General features: G+C 44.4%; 1 protein-coding gene across 1 annotated transcript in view; it reads right to left on the minus strand.

Moving 5' to 3' along the window:
* The window catches only part of LOC101167346 (neuronal acetylcholine receptor subunit alpha-7-like), a 44,313-nt gene extending 21,627 nt beyond the window's left edge, over positions 1–22,686 (minus strand). The window contains exons 1-3 of the mRNA XM_004066284.4: positions 22,323–22,686; positions 13,455–13,594; positions 1,772–1,816 (exon numbers count right to left, since the gene is read on the minus strand). Of these exons, the coding sequence (XP_004066332.1) occupies positions 1,772–1,816; positions 13,455–13,594; positions 22,323–22,392 (255 nt within the window). The 5' untranslated portion in view covers positions 22,393–22,686. The remainder of the gene's footprint in view (positions 1–1,771; positions 1,817–13,454; positions 13,595–22,322) is intronic.
* Between the last annotated feature and the right edge of the window lie 3,994 nt (positions 22,687–26,680).

Raw genomic sequence — 26,680 nt, forward strand, 5'->3', positions numbered from 1 at the left:
ATTGAAAAAGTTACCTATCTATCTTCACCATCTGAAGATTATCTGCTTGTTTCTGTGGATCATCAAGATTAATAACAGCAGTATTCCTAAAAATGACAAATCACAGTTCTTTTCATTTGATATCAATATTTTCAATCCACTCTAGATTAAATCAGTGTCCAGGATCAAGGCTGGCATAAATCTCCAACACTGCTTTTATGGAGTCAGGACACTTTCTGGCGATGTCGTGTGTAAATGTGACACGCATGTGGTGCTTCTTAAGTCACCTTCAAAACCTGCTGCGTCTGCAGAGCCTCACAAGTCGTTGCCTCAGAGCGGAGGCGAGTATTAAAGAGGCGGCCTGCTGAATAATTGATGCCTTCTTAACCTGTAAGCAAGTCAGCAGTCCACTCAACCTTACTGGGACCTCGTTATCCCCCTCCCCCCGAACAAAGATGCTGTGATCATTAGACTGTTGATCAGATTCAAACAGGATTTCACTCAAGCTGGGGAGCACTATGATTCACACTGTACATTATTTTAACTGCAAAGCAAAGTCAAAATGCTTGTATCCTGATAAATGGGGTATTGAGATTCCCACTCTCATCATCTTTTGATCTATTTTCACGGCGTTCCTAGTTCTCTTTTAATTATGACTATGCTGTTTTTAAACTAAAAAAACTGTCGTTTTGTAGGACAGTTTCTGCAGAGCGGCAGGAGTTCATTTGAAATTTGGCTCTCAGTTGTGGGTAGGACTGTTTCTGCAGAGCAACTCCGCCCCACTTCCCCTCCCCGTTGCTGAGAGCTATCTGTTCAGTCTTTCTTCTGCCAGGGGGGGTGGAGTGGGGCACCATATTTTCTACTTCATAAATAGGATCTTTGTCAGGTGCCATTATTTCATCTGCGATTCACCGTCAATGAATGGTCTATTTTCAAACTTATGTCATATATAGGGCACACCAAGTTGATTGATTCCAAGCATTGTAGTCAAAGTAATAAAGAATTTACACATATTTATCAAACTCATTACAGAAATGAGAAAATGCATAGATAAAAAAAATTAAAAATAAATAAAAAAATAAAGAAACTTAAATTACATATGCTTAATTAATAATAGTGATCATTAACTAAAGTCAAGTAGAGCTTGATTTATTGCTTGAAAAGGAGTGGGAAGAAGCGAGATTCGATAACCCCACCCCTACTGAGTTACTTGATCTTATAGTTTTACATGGTTTTTGTAATCCAGTTCTGATCCGATAGATAATTTTCAAATTACAAAATCCAGTGCCTATTAATTATGCCTATTATCTTCAGAAAACATTCATTCATGATTTCATTAAACAGTAACCATTACGGAATAATCATTGATTATTATGAACACACATTATCACATTAAACTAATAATTATTGCTACACATTGGAGATCAAGTAAAGAAAATCAATAGCTTATTGATTGTAAATTAAACATTTCAGTAATCATTATTGCACATTACACTGTGTAATACTCATTGGTTGTAATCAAAAGATCTCTGACTATTTCACAACAAAAAAGTTCATGTATTTGGAATTATTCAAACACCTGTTGATCCTTAACTCCCCTTATCTTTATATCATGAAATCAGAGTTTGTTTAGGTGGACAATGACAGAAAAAAAATTGTTAAACAATTAAAGTAAGTTCAAACTGATTTTAGTCTTTGTACTTCCGTATTGAAGATTGACTGTAGAAAAAAACATCTTTTATAAACATTTTCCATGTGAATTATAGCATAAAGAACACAGAGAGAGACTCACCATCTGCAGCCATGCGTTGGTGATCAACACTTGGTTCTTTTCATCCTAGACAGGAACAAGAGGAAGCACATTAATAAGTGGAGCGGCTTAAGACGGTGAATGACTGATAGGATAGCTGGACAGAGAATAGGAAATTAATCTAGATGGAATTCTGGATGATAAAAAGGAAAGGAAGTAAAATATTTTATAAAATGAAATCTACAGGTGTTCATTATTTCTCATCGTTATCTCTTCCTATCCCTCTTTCTTCCCTCAAAAAAAAAAAGCGTTGCCAGATTGGGGTAATCCCTGCACAATTGGGCGGTTTTGACTCTAAATTTGCGGGCATACGTTGCTTTGGGCAGGCAGACATAATTTGGGCGGGTTTGAGGTCGGTTCAGTGGTTTTTATTTCCTCATTAAAATACGTTTCAACCAGGGACGTGCGGTCGGAGGAGGCAAGTGAGGCAGTGGAACACCTGTCATTGTGCTAGCCATCATAAGCAACTAATTATAAAATAAATGTGTCCTCTAATCTGTTCTTTAATCCCAATTTATTTGTAATTCTAATCTTTTTAATCCTTATTTTTGTTTAAATCTCTATATTTTGTGTTTCCTGTTCAATTACAGAGTAGACTGCGAGGTGAAGCAGTGCAGGACCACACTTAGTTCACGCGTTAAGGTAATGCTTTATTAATGATTTGTTAATTCGTTTATTTTTAATGCATGGTAAACATTTAATTTCCCCGAAAAAACAGAGGGTGAGGAAACAACTCATTTATCAAACAATTTATATGTCACTTTTTGTGATATTATTAATGAAACAATAAACCTTTTTTTTTATTTATAAAAGTAATAAACTTTTTGAGAGGACTTTTACTGTTGGTGTTGCATAAAATAAGGAAGAAAAACAATTAGTTTTTCAAGTAATCTCAGGTGATATTTGATATAGTTTTTAATGTTTTATTAATAGGCTATTTAAATTATTTTATTCACTAGAAAAAGGTTTTTTTGAAGTGCTTACCGTATTTTGTGGACTGTATGCCGCTACTTTTTCCCTTGGTTTTGAACCATGCGGCTTGTACACATTTGTAGATTGACATATTTTGAAACAAGCAAGTAAAAAAAATCTTTTCCCAGAAAAATCACGTCCGCTGACCTGGACAACTCAAAAACCTGCATACTCGAGCCCCGTACTGGTGCAGGTGACCAAGGCAGAAGGCAGTTCACCATTCAGACAAAGACAGACCACAACACCCGTCCACACCTATAAGGGACACTTTTGTGTCACCAATCAACATGTAGAAAGAGGCTGAAGTGCTGACAAACAACCCACACATGCACCAGGAACACATGCAAACTCCACACAGAAAGAACCCAGCTGGGATTTGAACCAGTGACTTTTAACCGTGAAGCCACAGTTATAACCACTCCACGATATAAGATAAATTGTTGGCACAAGCTGGGAATTTTTTTTTTTTTGTATATGAAAATAATGTTATTTTTGGTGACTATTTTTGCACTCTTGCAGGAATTCCCTGCAGCATGGTGTTTGATCCGGAGCTCGTTTGCTTGAGTCCCTGTCAGAGTTGTAAACTCAGTCTCTCTACCTGCCCTACTTCCATGTTTATAGAGTTACCCATGAGCAGATGGGAAACGCGCAAAAAACAAGCAAAGCCAGCTTTACATTATTTACAGCTGTCCAGTAAACATGGGTTCCTATGGATTTGGCAGTTTATTCATTATGCATGTGCTCAACAGCAAACAGTTGAAAGGAACACACAAACAGGAAATGCAGGGAAAGGAGGAGCTAATGACAAACCCAGAAAACGGCACAAATGGAGTTACTCAGGGGAACTTCCAGCTGTGTGTGGGTGGGTGTTGATAAAAGAGTCTTATGTCACTTGAAATTTCAAAACCTTTGTGTCTTCTCCTCTTGACGTGGTGCACATTTAATAGAACAAGCAGCCAACATCATGGGTTCATTTGAACCAGATTGTCTAGTTCATGCATGTACAGGGATGACAGATTTAGTTCTTTGGTTTAGCCAGTGGCAGACTTAGCAGTTTGGGGGCCCCAGGCGAACAATAACATGGGACCCTTTGCAGTGGTAGTAATATTTTTTTAACTATTATTGGTACCGTTAGGGTAAATCGGTCTAAAACTTCATTACTGGTCCACTTTAAGACAACATCAATGTCAAGAATCCAAATATTTTGATAAGAATTTAAAAACTGAAATCACTGTTAAATACTTAACCCTTGTACAATTCTAGGCACTTTAACATTGGGAGTTGGGTCATCTAGACCCACTAGACAGTGCTCTGAACCTTTTTTCTTCAATGATTTGTGATCTTCACTGGTGTCCATGGATTACATCAGGGGTGTCAAACTCATTTTGGTTCGGGGGCCACATTCAGCCCGTCTGATCTCAAGTGGGCCGGACCATAATCTAAAAGCAAAATAACAGCTTTGTTTTAGTTTTGTTTACATTTTGGTCATTAGGGTGTTGCTACTGATTATGCTTATAGCAAGACAACAGCAGTAAGGCTCATAGGGAACCAAAGTGCATCTTACCCAGAAACAGAGCTGTTATGTTTCACTTTTGGCACATGCAGAGATATGCTGTTTCACCTGTTTTGCCTTTCCTTTGCTCCCCCTAGTGGCGGAATTGCGCATTTCGGTTATTTCTTTAAAAAATCATAACTCGCCACAGGAATGGACTAGAAACTTGCTTTCTTTTTTAACCGTCCTTATGATTTTTACTCTTCATGTGTGGGCCCGTGGCGGCCCGTGTGATGCCCCTGGATTACATGAAATCTTTCCACCTTTGTCATGCTAGGAATAACACGTCAATGTATGGGTGGGCTTATCTAAGATAGCACAAGGGTTAAGAAATGTATTTTATAATATTTTTACTTGGAAAAACATTACACTAAATTGACTACTGTAATTTGTTAATCCCTCACCTCCAGAAGGAACAAATGACAATTTTTTGTCTTTTCTTTAATTTGCCAGGTTTTCCTAAAGAAGTAAAAGAAACAGTTTTACAACAGTTTTATTCTGTTCTTTTTTCCTATTTTACCTGTCTTCCAGCACTTTTGGAAGTTTGGCAACAAATGTGTTGCTTTCTCTTTGCCTTTTCCTCTTTTCACAGCCCCTTGGATCTTTTTGCTTCCTTTGACTACTTTAAAAAAATGCTTTGAATCGTCATTTAACCTCTGCCAATGTTGGCAGATAGAGTTATGGTTTTCTAGCCCAAAAGTCATTAAAGACCACCAGACCCAGAAGAAAAACCTCACCCAAAATATCAATTATTGGTAAATTAGCATAAATTGTTCATGTGTTATTTGTTCCTGTTTTGATTGAAAATCCAACTTTAGGCTCTATCATTTTCATAACTCTTTGCATTGCTAAAAAAACTATTTTAATAAATTGGAAAAGCAAAAAAAATATAAATATAAGTCAACACAGAAATCTGCTGCTTGATCATATCAGCTTGGAAAAAATGTCAGCCCAAAGTTCAAGTAACTTCGAAAGAATTCGGTCTCTCTGGTCTCCCATAGCTAACTCCGTGACTTAGGGGGTGGGGGGGGCCTGGTCGTCGCTGCTCCTTGCCCTTCTGCCGTGGGCCGGGGTGGGGGTCGGGGCCTCCGGTGCCTGGCGGGGGTTGTTGGGGGCTCCGTTGGTCGGGGGATCGGGTCCGGCGCCTGGGTGGGGCGGGCTGGGGCGCTGCGTGGTCCTTTGGGCTTGGGTGTGGGGGTGCGTGGTGGGGGGGGTGGGGTGGTGGTCTGGCCTGGCTTGGGGGGGTGGTCCCTTTGCCTGTGCTGGGGGGGGTTGGTGGGGGGCGCTGCTCGGGTGGGGGGGGGGGGGGGGGGGGCAGCGGCGCTGGATGGGCTTCCCATCTACGCCTGGGGCTGGGATCGGCCCTTCCCTGGCTCTGGGGCGGGACGGGACAACCCTCTTGGGGCCCCCGGTCGCTCTGGGTGTCCTCCGCTTCGGCTGCGGGGTCTGGGGGGGGTGGGGTGGGGGGTCTTGTCGGCCCTGACCTGTGGGGGGGCATTTTGGGGGAGGGGGAGGGTCCGCTATTGGTACGGGGCAGGGGGGGTTGACGGGTCGGGGTCTCCACTGAGGCCATCGGCGGTTTCCCCGGCCGGTTGGCTGCCTCGGTCCCGTCGAGGCCTGACCAGAGCTCTTCTAGGGCCGGCGTTTGGGGGTGGGGGCCTGGGCTTGCTCCGGGGGGGGCCGGCGCTTTCTGGCTCCTCTCTCTCTGTGTGGGGGGGGTGGTGCTTGGCCTGGGGTGTCGGCGCCTCCGGGGGTGGGGCCCCTGGGCTGGGTGGGCCTGGCCCCCTCGCTGGGGGGGGGGCGGGGGACGGCTGTTTGACCACCGGGGGACAGTCTATCAGCTGTCCCCAACTTACCCCCTTCCTCATATAACCTCATAATAGGGTGAGGGGGTGGGGGGCTTAGCCTGCGATGAGCCTTGGGGGGGGGTTTACTAGGCAGTGGCCCCCCTCCTATGGTTGCCGTATGGAGTGGGCCCCCCCTCTTTCGGTTTTATTTGCACCTTAGACATGTAGGGCCCTTGGTAGGGGGGGTGCTTGGACATCACTGCCAGCAAGCAGCGGATGTCCTCCTAGCACCCTACCCGCCAATTTTAACCGCACCTTAGACATTTAGGGCCCCTTGGTGGGGAGGGTGAGGGGACGTCACTGTGAGTAATCAGGAGATGTCCCCTTAGTGCCCTACCCGCCAATTTTAACTGCACCCCCCTTAGTACACACACCCCTCCCCCCTCAATATATACATCCCAACATAAACACACACACATGCACACACACACCATCTCAAACACACATACACGCACACACATTTTGCAAGGAAGGTGGGACCTGGGTCCATCTGTCCCCTGCCTCTTCCCTGGTGGGGGGTGCGGGCCCCCCTTTGCAACGGCGGCCGTGTCCCCGGGGTGCCGGCTTCCTGGGCCCGGCGGTGCTCTCTCCGCGCGGTGGGGGAGTTCACATTACATCTGAGCCGGGGGTGTCTGGTCCCTGGGGGGTGGGTTCTGGTCCTTGCTCCTGAGTGCTGGGCCCCGCCAAATTTCCAACTGTGGCCGAGCCTGGTCGGGCCATATTTATAACACCCCTTGTGGGCCCTCTTTTTTTCCCCGGGGTTCCCCCCTCCTGGGCGGGGGCGGCGGGCCCACTGCCTCGCTCCTCCCTGGACCAACCGTGGGCCGGGCGGATGGCTGCCTGGAGTGCGGAGCGGGTCTCCCTTGGGGGGTCCTGGCTCGTACCTGGGGTTGGGGCGGGGGGATGCCCGGAACTCCTGGGCGGTGGTGGGGTGCTCGTTTGGGGCTGTGGGCGTCCTTCTCCGGTGGGGCTCTGCGTTGGGTTCTCCCGGCGCGGCGGGGGGGCTGCTCTCCTGGTTGGGCTGGGGCGGCGCTCTCTTTCCCTCCGTGCTTCCCTGGCCTCTGGCTCTGGGGGCCTTGCGGCGGCCCTGCTGGCCCTGGCCTGGGTGGCGGGCTTGGTCGCCCGGGCGGCGGTTGTTCCCTGCCGGTTCCCGTGTGGCGTTGGGGGGATTCCGGCTGCCGCTGCTGCTGCGGTGGGGGTCTTGGGGTGGGGATGGCTGGGCACTCTCCCTCCTTCTTTTCACGTTCCACCATCCATTTTAGAAGAACATAAAACCTCACCTGAGCACTGGTGTTAGCTCACCTTTGCACTAATAGCTTGCATGACTGAATGACTGAAATATTTCACACTAGTTGGTTTTAAGGCATAAGTATGCGTGTGAACACAATCGGTTTTGTGTACATGTCGACAGGTGGACATTTTTGCAGCTAGCAGGTGTGTTTATAACATTTGAGTGTGTGTGTGGACGGGCCCCGCCCTTTTTGTACTGCATTTGAACCTTACTATAATGATTAACAACCAGTAAACTTGTTGCTGTATGCTGCTTCATGGTCTTATCCCCCTTCCCCTCCTATTATCACCCCCTACCCCCCCTCTCTCTAACATCCCTCTCTCTTCTTCCCTCCTTTCCTTTTCCGTCCGGTCCAACACCAAAGATTTTCAGACATGATTGAAATTAATAAAGTTTGGCCTCAATTACAAAAGGGGTTTATTCAGACATACCTTTGGTTTGTCAGAAGATTAATAACCTCTCTTGTTAAAGCAAAATATGTCCAACACAAGAGGCCCTCAGCTCTCGTCTGTCTGCCCAGCTGTTGGACAGGACAAGTTAAAAAAAAAAAAAAAAAAAAGAAAATCCAACTTTACCACTTTTTTAAAAACATTACATCCTCGATTTTTGCAATCAGAGAAAAACATGAAATGAACGATCCTAGGAGTATTTCAGGCAGGCAACTCGAGCAGTAGGTTTTCCTGGTTACTCCCCCCCGCGGGCGGTTCAGTCTATTAGCGTTCTACTTAAGTTCCAGGTGCGGTCCCATCCCTTTTCTTCCATTTCCGTGAGCTCTGCGTTCATCACCGGTTCTCCATGCCCGCTGTTCTCCTTCTCGCTTTTCTTAGCGGCATGATGTCTTCCCCCCGTTCTTCTTCAAACTCAATGGTCCCCCTTCTTCTGCTCAGGCAGTGTCGCGGCTCCCGCGTCTTTCGGCGCAGTAGCGCCCGCGTCTCAGGCATGCATCTGCAGGGGGAGAGCCCTGCAGTGTTCGGATCGTAAGTGGCGCTCGATCGGGAGATCAGGGCCTTCCTAAAAGCCGTAAGCACCGGAATCTCTATGTTGAGCGTCCCATGCAGCCGTCTTCCTCTGTGTTTTTACATGTTGAGGCTTTCCCACATTGCGGCTCTTCTTGGTTCTCTGCTCGAACCGGTCATCGGTGACGTGACACCCCGAAGAACCCTGGGAATTGCAGTTCCTGTTCTTGAAAGTAACGATGTGCACCTGGTTCGGATACTGCTGCGTGGCTCTGCGTCATCCAGTTCCCGTTTTGGGGATTGTGGGGGTTTTTCCGTGGTTATTAAGGCTGGGGGTCCTCGCTAGGATGGGTTTTTTATGCTGGCTGAACTCGTCGTGACTTTTGGCGTTTTTTTCTGCTGTTGTTTACCCTTTTGTTAGTTAGGAGCTGGATGTGAATTTGGCCATCATTTTGGTGCTGGCTTTGTTATGGCGGCTCTCTGGTTTTTTTTTTTCATTTTCTGTTAAGGCTACTGTACATTCTATAGTTTAACCAGCCATTGGATTAATCAGTCATTGGACCTGTCCCTCTTCTGTGGACATTTTCTTGTCTTGTCTGCTCCGCCCTACCTCCATGATTATTTCCACCGGACGCAGTGCATGGACGGGAAAGGCTGATATCACAGAGAATTTCGCTGTTCTGCCTCTCCATCCCTCCCAGTGGCATATTTTGGTATTGGGTGGTGCTACGCCTGCATATTAATCGCAAATTTATCGTTATCACCATTTCAAGCTGTGCAATATCCATATCGCAAAAGTCGGCGAAAATCGCAGTAAATGGTAAACCTTAAATGTGATAAAACAATCTCCATGGCAACGTGAACTATTTCATGAATTGAATAAATCACTTTATGCATTTGACTAATCGGATGGAGCCTTTCACGTTGTTGACCAATCGGTTGGAGCTTTTATGTTAGATGTTGCCCTCATAATAAGACAAGGGTGATTTGGAGAATAATTTAAGGTACTTTGACTCTTATTTAAATTAACCTTTGCAGTGAAATGGAAATGTTTTGTTGTTTTTGCTATTTGTTCATTTATTGCAAGTTATATCGTCATCGAAATATTGATCACTAAAATCGCATATCACGAGCAACCTGTCCAGGATGTCCCCTGCTGTCACCCGCAAGTGGCTAGGATAGGCTCCAGCAGTCCAGTGGCCCCGAAAGGGAACGAACAGGTTGGAAGATGAACGACTGTTCTTGTTAAAATAAAATTTATATTAAATAAAACACTTAGAACTAGATAAAATATCATGTGAGATGACTCCAGAAAGTACATTTTGTTTTTCTAATTGTATATTAAAAGGTAAGTAAAAATCTTCCCAAAAACATATGATTCTTATTATGAGTGAGGACCGGTGACGGACATTCTTCGCACATGGGGTGGTGGTGGTTCTCCGTATTCGTAGATTTTGAATTTTTAGTGGTTGTGTCTGGTCCCTAACCCCCGTGAATATGTGTGTAATACTATATATATATATATATATATATATATATATATATATATAAAACGCCCCTCTCACCCTCCGCGGGTGGTTTCTCCTCCAAGCTCGGGTCCTCTACCAGAGGCCTGGGAGCTTGAGGGTCCTGCGCAGTATCTTAGCTGTTCCTAGCACTGCGCTTTTCTGGACTGAGAGGTCTGAGGTCTTTCCAGGTATCTGTTGTAGCCACTCCTCCAGCTTGGGGGTTACTGCCCCAAGTGCCCCAATTACCACAGGCACCACTGTCACCTTCACTTTCCATGCATTCTCCAGTTCTTCTCTGAGTCCCTGGTATTTCTTCAGTTTCTCATGTTCCTTCTTCCTGATGTTCCCATCGCTTGGCACTGCCACATCCACCACAACGGCTTTCCTCTGTTCTTTATCCACCACTACAATGTCTGGTTGGTTCGCCATTACCATCCTATCAGTCTGGATCTGGAAGTCCCACAGGATCTTTGCCCTCTCATTCTCTACCACCTTCGGAGGTGTTTCCCATTTTGACCTTGGGGTTTCCAGTCCATATTCTGCACACATGTTCCTGTATATTATTCCAGCCACTTGATTGTGGGGCTCCATGTATGCTTTCCCTGCCAGCATCTTACACCCTGCAGTTATGTGCTGGATTGTTTTAGGCGCCTCTTTGCACAGCCTACACCTTGGGTCTTGTCTGGTGTGGTAGATCTGAGCCTCCATTGCTCTGGTTCTCAGGGCTTGTTCCTGGGCTGCCAGGATGAGCGCTTCAGTGCTGTCCTGTAGGCCAGCCCTTTCTAGCCATTGGTAGGACTTCTTGATATCAGCCACTTCAGTTATGGTCCGGTGGTACATCCCATGCAGGGGTTTGTCCTCCCATGAGGTTCTGCCCTCCAGCACTGTATCCTCTGCTCTCCATTGCCTGAGACATTCACTGAGCACACTGTCAGTTGGGGCCTTGAGCTTGATGTACTCATGGATCTTGGATGTTTCATTCTGGATAGTGGCTTCTACGCTCACTAGTCCTCGGCCTCCTTCCTTGCGGCTAGCATAGAGTCTCAGGGTGCTGGATTTGGGATGGAACCCTCCATGCATGGTGAGGAGCTTTCGTGTTTTAACATCCGTGGTCTGTATCTCTTCCTTTGGCCATCTTATTATTCCTGCAGGGTATCTGATAACTGGCAGTGCGTAGCTGTTAATTGCCCGGGTCTTATTTTTGCCATTGAGCTGGCTTCTCAGGACTTGCCTTACTCGTTGGAGGTATTTAGCTGTTGCAGCTTTCCTTGTTGCCTGCTCCAGGTTGCCATTTGCCTGTGGAATTCCAAGGTACTTGTAACTGTCCTCGATGTCTGCTATTGTTCCTTCTGGGAGTGAGACCCCTCCTGTGTGGACTACCTTGCCTCTCTTTGTCACCATCCGGCTGCATTTCTCGAGCCCAAATGACATCCTAATGTCAGTACTGTAGATCCTGGTGGTGTGGATCAGGGAGTCAATGTCACGCTCGCTCTTAGCATATAGCTTGATGTCATCCATGTAGAGGAGGTGACTGATGTTGGCCCCATTTCTGAGTCATCCATAGCCAGTCTTGGTGATTATTTGACTGAGGGGGTTGAGACCTATGCAGAACAGCAGTGGGGACAGAGCATCACCTTGGTATATCCCACATTTGATGGACACTTGTGCAAGTGGCTTCCCATTGGCTTCAAGGGTGGTTTTCCACAGCTTCATTGAGTTTCCTATGAAGGCTCTTAGAGTCCTGTTGATGTTGTACAGCTCCAAGCATTCAGTGATCCATGTGTGTGGCATCGAGTCATAGGCCTTCTTGTAATCAATCCAGGCTGTGCACAGGTTGGTGTGTCGTGACCTGCAGTCTTGAGCGCTGTTCTGTCGACCAGGAGTTGGTGTTTGGCTCCTCTGGAGTCTCTACCAATGCCCTTCTGTGTGTTACTCATGAATTGATCCATGTGCCTATTTATCTTGGTTGCAATGATGCCAGACATGAGCTTCCATGTTGTGGAGAGACAGGTTATTGGCCGGTAGTTGGATGGGACTGCACCCTTTGAGGGATCCTTCTGGATCAGGATCGGTCGCCCTTCCGTTAGCCATTCGGGGTGAGTCGCATCTCTTAGCAGCTGGTTCATTTGTGCTGCCAGGCGCTCGTGGAGTGTGGTAAACTTCTTTAGCCATTAGGCATGTATCATGTCAGGGCCCGGTGCTGTCCAGTTCTTCATACCTGAGTCTTTTTCTTGGATGTCTGCCACTGTGATGGTTACTGGATTCTGTTCAGGGAGGTTGCTATGTTCTTTTCTCAGAGAGACCAGCCACTGGGCATTGCTGTTATGTGCTGTCTCTTTCTCCCATATGCTTTTCCAGTACTGTTCAGTTTCTAGCCTTGGTGGGTCTGCTCGGCTGTTTTGACCCTGCCACTGAGCGTACACTTTTGCAGGTTGAGTTGCGGAGAGCCTGTTTATTCGTCTGGCTTCATTGTCTCTTGTGTACCTCTTTAGGCGGCTGCTCAAGGCTAGGAGCCTTTGTTTGGCAGTTTCCAGTGCTTCAGGTATGGGCATCTGGCTGTATCTCTTAGGTACTTGCTTTCTCATTGTACCTCTTTGAGCCTCTGTCAGCTTACTCACATCCTTCCGAGTTGCCTTGATTTTGGCCTCTAACCGTTGCTTCCATGGTGGGTACTGTTTTCTTCCATGGTTGCTCTTGTAGCCAAGCATCTCAAGGATCACTGCTGCTGAAGTGTAAACCAGTTCATTGGTTTCTGTGATGGTTGTGGTAGGAATTGCCCTCAATGCTTCATTCACAGTTTCCAGTAGACTTTCAGGTACGTCACTTAACCGTTGTAGTTGGTGTCGGGGTTGCCTAGTGTTCATTGTAGACATGATCTTGTCTTTCAGGTCAGTTGCTGCCTCGCTCAGCGTAATTGTGGTTGTTGGGGCTGTGTACCCAATCTCAGGGTGGGAGTGTGGCATAACCTCCTCTCTGACCTGTTGTTCTGGCTCTCCCGTGGCATTGTATTGTATCGCTTCAATGTCAAGTTGTGATAGGAGTTGCCGTTTGTGGATGTTAGAGCACTGAGCTACCAGTTGTTTGGCAGTTAACCTTGATTGTGGGTTTCGAAGCATCCATTCATTCCACATTCTCTGCATGTAACCCCTCTGGGTGGGATTACTTGAGTAGTAGTAAAGAGATTAATGTTTTAATCTCTTTATTTTCATGCAACTTTAATTCAGTAGTTAATACATTGCTTCAGTTCTATATTAAGTAAAACTCCACACTGAAACAAAACCATAAATAATTTTAACTGTGACATGAAAGGTTTTGTGATCCGAATGGAAAGCAGGAAGCAGGGCGGCAGAATCAGTAAGAGATTAACTAGAAAGTTGGAGGCAGAGATTGAGAGGCCATTTCTCAACTCAGACTGATTGAGCTCAATGCAGACCAGAGAGACGTCTTACTGTTCCAAAGATGAATGTTCACTTCATAACTTTAAGGAGAAGTACATTTCATACTACTCTGTACTCCTCAAAATACCCTCCAAAACTCACCACATCAATGATCTGCAGCAACGTGATCCCGAGTTCCACCACAATGGGTGCAGAGTCATTCTGGACTGGTCTCTCCAGCCGATTGTAGTTCACCATCAGGTCGCGATACAGCTTCCTCTGGTACACACCACCATGGCATTCTGGTGAAAAACATTAGCAGGAACAAGGAAAATCAAACCAGGAGATATTACAAAAGTTACCGATAGTTATAAGAAAAATATAGGAGTTAGACTCCCATAGCTCTCCAACAGGAAAATACAGTCAGGACCATAAATGTTTGGACAGAGGCACATTTTTCCTAATTTAGTTTCTGTACATTACCACAGTGAATTTTAAATAAAAAAAATCAGATGCCATTGAAGTGCAGACTTTCAGCTTTTATTCCATGGGTTGAACAACAAGATTGCATAAAAATGTGAAAAACAAAGGCATTTTTTAAACACAATCCCTTCATTTCGTGGGCTCGTAAGTAATTGGACAAATGAAATAACTGAAAACAAAATGGTCATTAGTAATATTTGGTTGAAAAGCCTTTGTTGGCAATGACAGCCTGAAGTCTTGAACTCATGGACATCACCAGATGCTGGGTTTTCTCCTTCTGAATGCTCTGCCAGGCCTTTACTGCAGCGGCCGTCAGTTGCTGTATGTTTGTGTCTGAAGTTTAGTCTTCAACAAGTGAAATGCAGGCTCCATTGGGTTAAGATCAGGTGACTGACTTGGCCATTCAAGAATATTCCACTTCTTTGTTTTAATAAACTCCTGAGTTGCTTTGGCTGTATGTTTTGGGTTGTTGTCCATCTGTATTATGAAACGCCGCCCAATCAGTTTGGCTGCATTCACCTGGATCTGCGCAGACAGTATGTCTCTGAACACCTCAGAATTCATTGGGCTGCTTCTGTCCTGTGTCACGTCATCAATAAACACTAGTGTCCCAGTGCCACTAGAAGCCATGCACGCCCAAGCCGTCACACTGCCTCCACCGTGTTTTACTGATGTGTTTTACTGAGGGAGGGGAGTGGGAAAATCCGTGCTCCTGTACCTGGCCGTGTAACTCGTCTCTGGCTCACCTCTACTAATGCTCCTACACTTGGCTGTAGATCCTGCCTCTGGCTCGTCTTGTGCCCCCAGCCTTCCCCTAACTCCATCTGGATAAATCTCCTGGACTTTAAATATGTAGTTGTAGAGTTAGATGAGTTAATTCTTCTCTATGAGTTCTAGTACATCGCCTGTCCGTCCTGGGGGAGGATCCCTCCTTCATGTGGACACCCCTGAGGTTTCTTCATTTTTTTCCGTAATGCATTTTTTAGGAGTTTCTTCTTACTGAAAAGGAGGGTCTAAGGGCAGGGATGCCAGTTTAGTTTAGTCTGATTAGTTAGTTCGGTTTAGTATTATCCTATTGAATTCTATGTATTCATCATCCTTTTAATTTTATGTTTACTTTACAATTACCGGTACGATGCCCATTGAGACAACTGTTGTTGTGAATTTGGGCTATCCAAATAAAACTGAATTGAATTTTACTGCTGTGAGTCAGAACATCATGTGCCACATCATATGTCAGAAAGAGCAGGCTCAGCACGAGAGAGGAAGGTGTGTCTTGAGTTTAGTTAATTTCCTCCCAAAATCACAGCCATTTTTCATGTTAAAGGCTGTCCAGTTCAGGGTGAGGTTTTTATTGACTCTGGAGCTCTAGAGATGTTTCATGGATGAACTGTTTATCCAGACACCTGGAATTTCTAGCTGGCAGCTGTCTCCCTGCAACATGCCTTTTACAATCATCTTATGTATCTGAGCACCACTGTTATTGACAAAATTCAAGTCAAGATTGATAAAAACGAACTTACTGAAAAGCAATGAGTTACAGCTGCCTTCAATAGGACAGGGTACAATTAAAAATAGAAAAGGTTAAAAAAAAAGTTTTCCTGAAATTCTTAGTTTCCCTTACATTTTTCAGTAATTATTAATTGATATCCAAGACAAGGAATAATAAAGTTCAAAGGAGGCATTTTAACATCTGTCCCGGGACAACAGACAAAAAATAGCCGCTGGGCTACTTCTGGCTCATTGCAGCGATGCTTTAAATGTGCACTGTCCCCAAGAAATAAATAAAAAATGAAATTAGCCAACGAGGAGTAAGCACAGATCTCTGTGTGCTTGTATGCATTGTCTGGGGTCACATGGGGTATCCCTAAATTTGAGCATGAATGGTAATCTGCATAACAGCCGAGTGTAGCTGGCAGCAAAAAAATCGAAAGGCACAGGAGGGAAGTGAGCCAAAGAAAGCCAATCTGAATACTAAAGAGGTCTGTCAGAGGGATGCATCCAAAACATGGAGCTATGGCTGTTAAAATACAATTTAAACAACAATATAGTATGCATAATGATGGCAGGACCTCCCAAGCCTCTAAAGAGAAACAACCACTACAGGTGGAAATGAATTGTAATACAAAGGTTCTCATTAAACTTTGTACAGCTTAATTAAAACTGAGTAAAGTAGAATAAATAAAAAGTAAGCAAGTAATTAGCCCCTGAAAACAAGCAAAAATTCTATTCCTCAAAAACCCATTACTACTTCTCTAGGAAGCACCTCTATCCTCCTCTCATTACCTGTAATGTCAGGCGCACAAAAAAAGTTCAGTGAAAATGTGAGATGTTCACAGGTTCTGGTCTCAGTAAGTCTTGTCAAATGATTAAAACTGACAGAAAGCATCTGTTGGTTTTTCTTGGGTCAAACAATGACCTACAAAGGCATTATAACAGATAAAATATTGGGTTTTTGTTTCATTTCAATGAGAATAGCTCTGTCTGGGCTTTTCTACCTTCATCAAAGGCCCAAAGCGCTTTACAGTCACAGTCCCATTCAGCCATTCACACACATTCACACACAGATGGCAGCTCCACTGCTGAACACTGCCTCCAACCTTCCACCAGAGGCAAGGTGGGGTTTAGTGTCTTGCCCAAAGACACTTCGACACATGGGCGGGCAAGGTGGGAATCAAATCTGATGCACCATGGCCACAGTGGAGTGCAAGCTCCACAAACAAGTTATCAAAAATGTTCTATAGTTCTAAATATACTAAAGTTACCATCACCAAACTTTCTCAAATGACTAATTATCCCCTATTTTATCCCTTGTGCTATCTTAGATGACCCCACCCTTACACTGACGTGTTCTCCCTACCATGACAAATGTAACCTATACGTGTATCAATATCTGAAACACAGTGGATATTTAATAGACACAGGGCTACATCAGAAGATCTCTGGTTCAACTCTAGGAGAAAGAGACTGAAGCTGAATTGCATTTGTTGGTACCATATAATTGAAAAAAACAAAGGAAAGAAACAATTACATTCACACACATAGAATGGCCATACTATATTTACAGTAAAGAATGTTTCACATTTGTAAATTATCTTTTTTCTTCAAGAAAGTTCAGTTCCTCAAGATTCGACTCAACAGTTCATTCGCAAGAGTTCATTGTTCATTATAACGGCCAAAGTGTCCAACAGAGGGTAATCCAGAGGATAGGGGATTGTGTGGGTGGAAATATGAATGGCCTTCGGACTAGTTGTCCAGAGTTCCGGTTTGGTTCTAGGTCCTGGGCTGTAGCTCACCATCCAAAATAATCACCTAACCAGTTTCGTTCTCTTAGTTTCGTGTTGCACGCTCGTCTCCGGACAAATCGGCACCAGTAGTCGGCTCCTCCAGCTAAACACCCGAGACTTCCCCACATGCTTCTTCCGGCAACCTTCCCACAACTGTTTTTAATGGCTTCGGATTGTACGGGCCGAATCACATGACCGTGTGACGCACCGACGCACACAGTGTGGTGACTTCATCACGCAGGAGATGCGAGAGGAGACTAAATGCAATTTTCCACCCAGGTTACACCCTCCCCTCTTCAGAACATGCAACTCCGGTGCATGCTAAACGTCATAAACACAAGGGCGCGAAAGGGTGTCCACAGCAGAGGCACGCAGCACTTCACTATACACATCAACTAACCCATGAAAGAAATTGTGAACCACAGAGACTAGCGGATTACCCAACGCAGAATATTGCAAGCGATTGGGAGGGTGACGTTGACGACCGGTACGCCGGTCAGTGGAACTAGAATCAACATCAATGCCTGAAGAGTTTAGTTCCTCAGTAATTGTCTCATTGAAGTTGAGCAAAGGCTCACTACCCTGAGTTCAGGTTCTGCCTCTACCTGGTCAGTGAGTTCTGGTCCTTCAGGTGGATTCTCAGGAACAACGGTAAGTTTTACCTCTTCGGCAAAGTCCTCATCACCAGGAGATTTAGAATCTGCAGAAGAATCCCCATTAGTAGCTAGGTCAATTTCCTCAGCTGCATGCAAGCCCGGTTGCACAGTGGGGATCAACTGAGGGAGATCAACTGAAAGGGCAGGCCCAAGAGCAGTTGGTACAGGACGCTCTCTTCTGAAAGTGAATGAGGTAGAATGGATCAGAGATTGAGGTAAGCCCAGCTCTACCTCTATATCTTCTTGATCGTTGCTTGGATCAGAGGTGGCAATTGTCTGGCTCCGAGTTTGAGGACGACGGTTGAGCGGGTTGGCCGATGATCAAAGGGTTGGTGGCTCGATCCCCAGCCAACCTCATTGAGTCCTTGGGCAAGACACTTCCTCCTCCCTGGCTCCAGGATTCCTTCACTGGTGTGAGAATGCGTATGAAAGTCCTGGTGATGGTCAGAGGGGCTGTAGGCACGTACTGGCAGCCACGCCCCCATCAGTCTGCCCCAGGGCAGCTGTGGCTACAGCAGGAGCTTACCATCAGCAAGTATGAATGAGGAGTGAATGAATAATGTAAGAACTTTGAGCATCTGGACAAGTACAGATTAATCTAACCCATTATTATAGTTAATAGATAACTATATTTTGTAGTTGATAATATATACATTTTTTCATTTCTAGTTGATTAGTTGGTATCAAGTAGAAAATAACTAGCAGACGCTCAAAATCAAATGAGTCGGTATCAAATCAGGGCCAAAAAAAAAACCTGATCAGGACTTACTAACACGTCAGGCTCCAACATGGCAGCGACCAGATCACATTAAAAAAATTACTGCAAGACTGACCTCATTGGTTGAAGCCGGAAATAAGCCTGTAACTGTTACTGTATGTATGGCTGATGTCAAACGTAACCCTCGTGCCATCCTAGGCACGTTGACGTTGGAAGTTGGGTCATCTAGACCCACAAGACAGTGTGCTGAACCTTTTTTCTTCAACGATTTGTGATCCTCACTGGTGTCCATGGATTACATGAAATCCTCTTCACCTTTATCCACCTTTGTCATGGTAGGGAGAACATGTCAATGTAAGGGTGGGGTCATAGGATAGCACAAGGGTTAAGGTGGACCAGCTGGTTCTCAGTCAAGTCTAAGCAAGAAAGAACAGCTCGACTGGATGAAAAGGGCCTGATAGTTGACTGAATACTTGCCGGAGGGTCTTTTTCACATAAAGGCTCCTTGTACAATTTTCCTATTTCATTCATTATGTCCCACCGCCCCAAGGCACTGTGCGCGACACTTTTCTGCTGCTTTTCCATAGCCCCACTTGTGTTTATTTTGGTAACCTAGAAACATGTAAACAGTTTTCATTGGTATATTTTAATAAACCGGTCTGTAAATCTCAAGTAATAAACACCAAGTTTAGGTTATTGTGTTGAAAAAAGTTTGTGTTCAATCAAGTTTTACTTTACTCTTAGAGACTTTCTGTTATTCATTGTGTCTTTATTTTTGTATTGTGACATTGAACTTTCTAACCTCTATTCCTTGGTCACAGCAAGTGTGTTTGTCACATTTTGTCTTTCTAGTGTAATGTGTTGGGTTTTGCTGGCTGGTTTTTATTGTGCATTTTTGTGTATTTCTTTATTCAGATCGCGACGGTTCAGGAGAAGATAAAAAACTCGTGGTTTGAAAAAGCTCAGGTTTGCGACGCAGCAACAAAAAAGCAATTAAATCCTATCTGTCTCAGCTTTACAGAAAACTGAATGTTACTTTTGTGTTTGTTTTTTACTTTTTTAATCCCTCCTGGCGTGTTTTTTTTGGGAAAATGGATGTACAGTTCATGTAAACATTCAAAATATATCATTTTAGCATATCACCTAACATGAGTAGGGATCAATCATAGAAGAACATACAATCTTTGCTCCCTTGAGATAAACTCAAATGTAGACATTTTCCGTCTTAAAGTGCACCATATTGCTTTGACTGCCCAGAAAGCTACCCTTAACAGCTTGCAGCTTTCTGCAATAAATGGGACATTTTAGGTCACTAGGCCAAAGACTAGAAAGGAATCAATTTTTAATGCCCCCAAAAGGCAGTTTGGTTTACAGGGAGTAGTAAAAATTGAATAACATGAGGCAGGACAATAAATACAGCAGCAGAAACGCTGTAACGGTGACCGAGTCGAGACTGCAGAGGAACCAGGGAACAATCTCTGCTCATTATTTTCAATGAGAATTATAGCTTGTTTGAGACCAGTGGTGACCATGCAGCTGTTACTGGTTGCTTTTGAATGATTGAATCTCTGTCTAATTAAACTACAAACACTGAGAAAGTTCTGCCAGGTTTGGCCCATTATGTCTCTGTAAAATACTGTTTAAGTTTATGTTTTATGAAACATTGTGGCAACAAAATCCAATGTTTGAGCGTTTGGATTATTTGTTGATCCGGTGTCCATCAGATCAAACTCCTGCAGGGTCGTCTGAGGCAGAGGAAACAGTGGGTCAAAGCGACTGAAGGTGCTCACATTGACAGTGGAGAACTGGAACTTCCATTGAAGTCACTTTCCAATCTGGAGCTTGACCAACGCGGTTTTTCAGGGTGTATCACACATGTTCTGTATCACTGCGCTGGCATTTTTAAAACAAACTTTAGATTCCAGCTCAGATGAGGAAAACAAAGACGTTCATGGATCGATTTTTCTACAGAATGTAGTGGAGCAGCACTCTGCGTGTCACAAATACAATGTTTTTCAAACTACATTTGTTTTGTCTGCTCCTGATTCACAATGATTTCAATAAAGAAATACAGAGAAATGCAATTTTAATCTCAATTTTCTCTATCGATGTCTTCCACCATGAGTAAAATGTCACAAAAACATGTTAAAAACAGCAAAAATACAATTTTCACGGGAGTGGGTCTTTAAAAATTTCTGTATCCATGTTTTGTGTTTTGAGATCAGCTGGGCTTTTTTGAGCCATTCTGTAACCCTTGTGTTATCTTAGATGACCCCACCCTTACATGGCCGTGTTCTCCCTACCATGACAAAGGTGGATAAAGGTGAAGAGGATTTTATGTAATCCATGGACACCAGTGAAGATCACAAATCATTGAGGAAATAAGGTTCAGGGCACTGTCTAGTGGGTCTAGATGACCCAACTCAAAAATGTTAAAGTGCCTAGGATAGCACAAGAGTTATATCTAAAGAATTCAGTGTGTGATTTATTAAAGCAATAAGTCTATAATCTATAAGTCTATAATAAGTCTCTAATATGTCTGCTGCTGACAATTTGTGAGGTTTGAAGAATCCTCAAACGCAATCCCAGAAAGATGTAACAAACAAAACGCCAGCAAAGGTTGTCAATTATCCAGGTATCTTCAGTTTGAGTCACGGCATCTGGATGTAAAATCTTCCTCCTTGAAACGTTTCTCCACTCATCCAAGTGCTTCATCAGTCTGAGTGCTGCTGCTCTGCTTTCCCCTCTTTGTTCCCCTTACTGAGCCTTTCAAATGCAGGCATGCGGGTGCCCACCTGGAGGATGTGTGGGGGCTTGAACCCTGCACCACTGAGACTGACGAGGACGATTGGATGAGTGGTGAAACGTTTCAAGGAAGAAGATTTTACATCCAGATGCCGGGACTCTAATTGCCAACACAACAAAACACACAAGTCATTTCTCCTTTACGTTCCTTCTTAGTCATTTTTTATTCAAGTTCATTTTACAACCTAACATTGACTGACTGACCTCAGGAAACCACAACCACTAATCAGCTGCCACCAACACTTCTGTGATGTATTCTGAATCCAGAAGCTCAAATCACCCTTGTGTCATATTTACATCCTTTCAAACCGAAGCAGCTCAAAACTGAAACAATAGTGTCTGTCTAATGTCACCCAGAAGGAACTTTATTCAGTGTCATTAGCAGAAACATTTTCTGGGGCTTTCAAGCATCTACACGTGTGACCTTGTGGAAAAGCTTTCACCAGAGACTCTAAAGCTGTGGCAGGTTTTTCCTTTTGATTTCTGAGTGCCATGCAGCTTCCAAATGTCCACATTTACAGTTTGCCCCTGCAACCTTTGTCATGGTGCCCAATGATCCACATTCTTTAGAACAGTGTGTGATGAGCATGCATCTTTGTTTTATGATCTTCATTCTGTTCCTTTCCGTTTCTTTCTGAAGCTTTGAAGGTTGCACCAGCAGAACGCAGTCCACCACTGCTCCGAAGGGCTCAGAGAGCCGCACGTCCACTCAGCTCCCTCATATGAAGCCTGCATCATGGGCGCATCTTAAAGATGTGATCCGGGAGAAAGGGAGCTCCTGACTGCATGTTCTCTGTCTTTGCAATAGAAACTGTTTCAACCAAAATAAAAATAAAAAAGCAGATTCAGCACTCTCCTATTAAACACGCCTGTAGCTGCAATTCATAATGAGGGACCCTTCAAGTAACAGGCACGAGGAAACACTGATCCAGCAAGTTTAAAGACCCCTCACTCAATAGCAGAGGAGCATTCTTCACTCTGAACTTCAGACCAGCATGATGGTCAGTCAGAGGACAGAAAAGAAACCTGCGCGTTGCTTTTAATAACTGGCAAATGAGAAGGAAAGGAGAGAACAGCCCACCTTGACAGCAGAAAGCCGCGCACAGAGAAACTCCGAGCAGCAGGGAAGCGGCGCGTCTCTGAGGCTCCATGACAGCAGGAGCAGCGCAGCAGAAATCTCTGAGACCCCCAGAAAACCCTGACAGGCTGCTGCTCCGGCTCCTTCTCTCTCCTTAACCTTGTCCGATGTTTGGAGCAGATTGTGCGCGCACATCCACGCGCAAGCGCGCCCTGGGTGCCACTTTAGAAGTCACTCTGCGTTCGGGTTTGCTCCTTTCCCGCTGCTCCTGGCTGTGTGCGCGCATGCATCCAACGCAGCCAGCCGCGCGCTTCCTGGGACGTCTGCACAATAATGATGATGAGGAGGGTGATGATGACAGCCACCTGTCCGCCGCGTGACAAACCCCGCTACGCGCTCGCGCGCATGAGATAACTCTTTAAGAAGCAGACCACCACCCCCACACACACATGCACACACACTTAAGTAAAACTTTCTCTCTAAAGCAAAATATTTATTTGTTTTAATGACAGCACATATATGACCGGAGGAAGGGGGCGGTCTATTGTGTGTGGCAGGAGGGAATGGGACCTCTGCCCTTAAATTCAGCAATGTGCCAAGTCAGAATTGCTTTCAGAAGGTCTCAGATGCTTCCTCCAGTCCTCTTTTACAGCATCTGTCCTCTGATCACAATGTGAACTTCATGGTCTTCAGAGTAGCGTCCACTGTCCTTCAGATGCAGGAGAACTGCTGTGTCCCGCCCTGATGATGTGGGTCAACCCTGTCCCTCCTTAAACGCTAAAAACACTTTAACAACCCTATACCGATCATCTGCAATATTAACAGTCTGAAGGGAAATAACAATTCTGTGCAATACGTGTTAATTGTAAAAATGTATATATTCATAGTTCCACATATTTTCTATTGTCTACTTCATTTTAATATGTATGTTACTTTTTTTTATTATTTTGCTCAAGCAGCTGGAGCGCACTAGAAATTTCGTTGTAGAAAGTTTCTAGGGTACAGTGATATTAAAGGATTTCTGATTGTGGAGGGTTATTTAGTTTCTCTAATGGACAGATCAGATTAGTCCTGGTTGCTCTGAATGGCATGGACCACTTTCCTCTGTATTTTCCTTGACATTGAACAGTTTTTGTCTCTGTGTTATTGCTTGGTTTAAAACTAACAGGGGGTATCAATCAAGTGTTCTGTTCAATTTAATGGAAACCTCTGAAAAAGCAGGAAAGACATAATTGTTTCTTTTTTTCACAGTCCTGTGAGGTCCTTCTCAGAGCCCCAACTAAAGTCCATGAAGCTGGAGGGAACATATGCAGATCAGATTTTGTCCCTTCAGATTGCAGATGTTGTTTCTACTGAGCGCTGCAATGTTTTAACTACTGGTGAGATTAGTACATGAGGCAGTGACCTGTGTAAAGGCTTCCTGTACACATCAGGGCTGAGGTTCATGTGATGTTTGTTGAGCTTACCTGAGATGGGGTTCCATTTGTGCCAAAAATATGTTTTTGCGTCCACTGTCTCGTACATACAGCAGACATAAACAAATCATTAGAGTGGGCATAGCCATTGGAGCGTACACAGGGACAATCAACCAAAGACATAGACAGTGGACAAAAAAAAAACGTATTTTTGGCACAATTGGAACAAAAGACTGGGTGTAATTCCAGGAAAAGATAGTGGAAAGGGCGGATTTCTAACACTTTACACACATGTATTGGTGTATCGGTGGTTCTACAGAGTGGGGTTGATACTAGGGGTGTAGGGAAAATCGATTTGGCAATATATTTATACATTTCATTTGGCGATACTTGTATCGATTCAAATGCTGTCAAGAGGATATTTATTTAATAATTTATGAGCATTCTTCAGGGTCTAACTCACGTTTTCCGCTTCAACCTCCGGCATCTAGTTTGCAGCAGAGCACACTGAGCCTCTTTGAGTCGCTCTACATCGCACCAAAACAACAAGGTCTCACGAAAATCAGCTTGTGTTAGATGCTAAATGTTCAGTCAGCCTCACAGTTTTTGTTTTTATGAGACATGCACTACTTAGTTTTAGCTTTGGGTGGGTACCGAACCAAAAGTCTGTGCCACGTTGTTTCCAGTACCTCAGAAAAACTCAGATTGTGGTGCTTGGTAGTGGCTCCAGATGCTTCACCCCTGACACTTTAGATGTATCCCGATACATATTGCCAGACTCTTACAAACAAAATAGTTGATACCAATGTATATTTATATGGTGGACCTTTCTGGCTGCACAGATTAAGGCTCATGAGGTGTTTGGAGATGATTGAATGCACAACTCCTCGCAGAGGAGCTGACTTCTAGTTTTTTGGATTCCATATGTGATGGCATCTTCTGGGCAAAGACTGAAGTAGAGAAAAAGCTTTAAATCAAATCAAACTTTATAAAAATAAAACTAAAAAGGCTTCTCATAATTGGGTAGCTTGAAGCACTTTACAGTTAAAAAAAATACAGAGAGAAATTCAAATAGAAACCCATATTTACATCATATCAACCCATACATATAACATGGGATGTATGTGTAACTGGAGGGGAGGGGAAGTGTTAAACCCTTCTCAGCCACAGGAGCATCGCCACAGTGCCCACTCAGACCGAGTTCGCAACGGAGTCCATTCCACAACCGTGAGGGTGCAACGTTGAACCAGAGCCGCCAAGCCCTGGCATAAAGGATCCCCACAGGAAAGAGGGGCTCAAATCATAATAAGAAAGAGGTTAAAATGAAAGAAATCAAATGTATGGAGATGCATGAAATAAAAATAAATACACTGAATAGATGAAACACAAAAAAACTATGTATGATAAAACAAATAAAACGAAACAAATAAATAAATAGGTAAGTTATCTAATTTTTGCGATGTGAGCAACACTGTAGCTTTAAAGAAGAGAAATCCTAAAAAAACAATCTTGGAAACTTTTTCCCCAAACGGAAGCTGGAATCCTTTTCTCAGAAACTCTCTTGTTTCTGTAAGGAACAGGCGTTCTGCATCAAAGTGATGGTGCAGTTTTCAGTGGCATCTCATTTTGTCACAAACGTTGCTCCTCTGGCTTATGAACACTGTTCGCCAGCTGCAACACGGATAATGCATGAAGTTGAATGAACCAAATTTCATGTTAACATGCTTCACTGCGAGTATCTTGAATCATGGTGAAAACCGTGCACTGGGTTACATCAGGCAGCACGCTCAAAGTTGTAATAACATATTGCTTCATAATTACCTCCAACAAGACGGCTGCCACGACTTCACTGTGATGCTGTCAGCAGGATAAACAGCCTCCTCAGGCACACGAGCATCTCATCTCACGCAGCGATGACACGCAACGCCTGGCTCTGTGTGTGTGTGTGTGTGTGTGTGTGTGTGTGTGCTGCAGCCAGTGTGGCGGCTCATTAGCATGCATTGTGGGCTTCCACGTGGTTATTTGGTGAGATGCACTCATGATCTGCTTCCTCATCACAGCTCACTCATTCTGTCTTCTCTTCCTCACTCAGCCACACTCCCTTTCATGTTTCTCTGCCTGTCTGCAATCTGTCCCTCTTGATCTTGTCCATCCCTTCTCTTTCCACCCTGCAGCTCTGCCTGTGAGCATCAGTGATGTCCTCAGACAATCCCCAGCACGCCTGCAGCGACTTTCAGTTCTCTTCCCTTCTGTGTGGATGTGAGCATCTCCCTGTGTTTCCTGCTCCCTCCGCTGCGCTTTGGTCGGACGCAGTGCTGCGTGTGGAGAGCAGCTTTCAGCCTTTGGCTGAGGCTGGCTGGGTGTTTATGGGATCATGCTGGATCACACTGGTTTCTTTTATGTTTGCGTTTGAGTGTATTAACTCTTGATATTTATTATTTTTATTTTGGTTAAGAGAATTGTTGTCCCTCCTTGTCAAACTCATTTTTCTTCTTCTTCATTCATTTGGGCTTCACCACGGACAGTTCACCATTTCATCGCAGGGCCACACAGAGACAGACAACCGCATGTACCCACATTTAAGGGACAAGTCAGAACCACAAACCTTCAAGTCAATCACAGGTACTGCTCCTCTCTTACCTCTCTGGTTTGCTTTAAAAATATCCCCCCTAACGTCCCTGCGTTCTTTGAACCAGTGTGTGCTTCTGGTTCCAAGAACCAAACACAAGTTCCGGAGGGGCCGTGCATTTGCTGCGTTGGCTCCTAAATTCAGGAACAAAGTGCCACCGGCTATTAGAGAGTTTACCCTCTATGAGGTTGTAAAGCTAAACTGGTGCCGAAGTTTCTGCCTAGCTGACCTTTTATGTTTTGAATCTTTCGTTGAACTGTTATCTTTTCCAGGTTTAATCACTTTGTTCTCAATTCTCGTCTAAGTGTTTTTATTGC

This window comes from Oryzias latipes, chromosome 1, assembly GCF_002234675.1.
Source record: "Oryzias latipes chromosome 1, ASM223467v1".
NCBI classification, from domain to species: Eukaryota; Metazoa; Chordata; class Actinopteri; order Beloniformes; family Adrianichthyidae; genus Oryzias; species Oryzias latipes.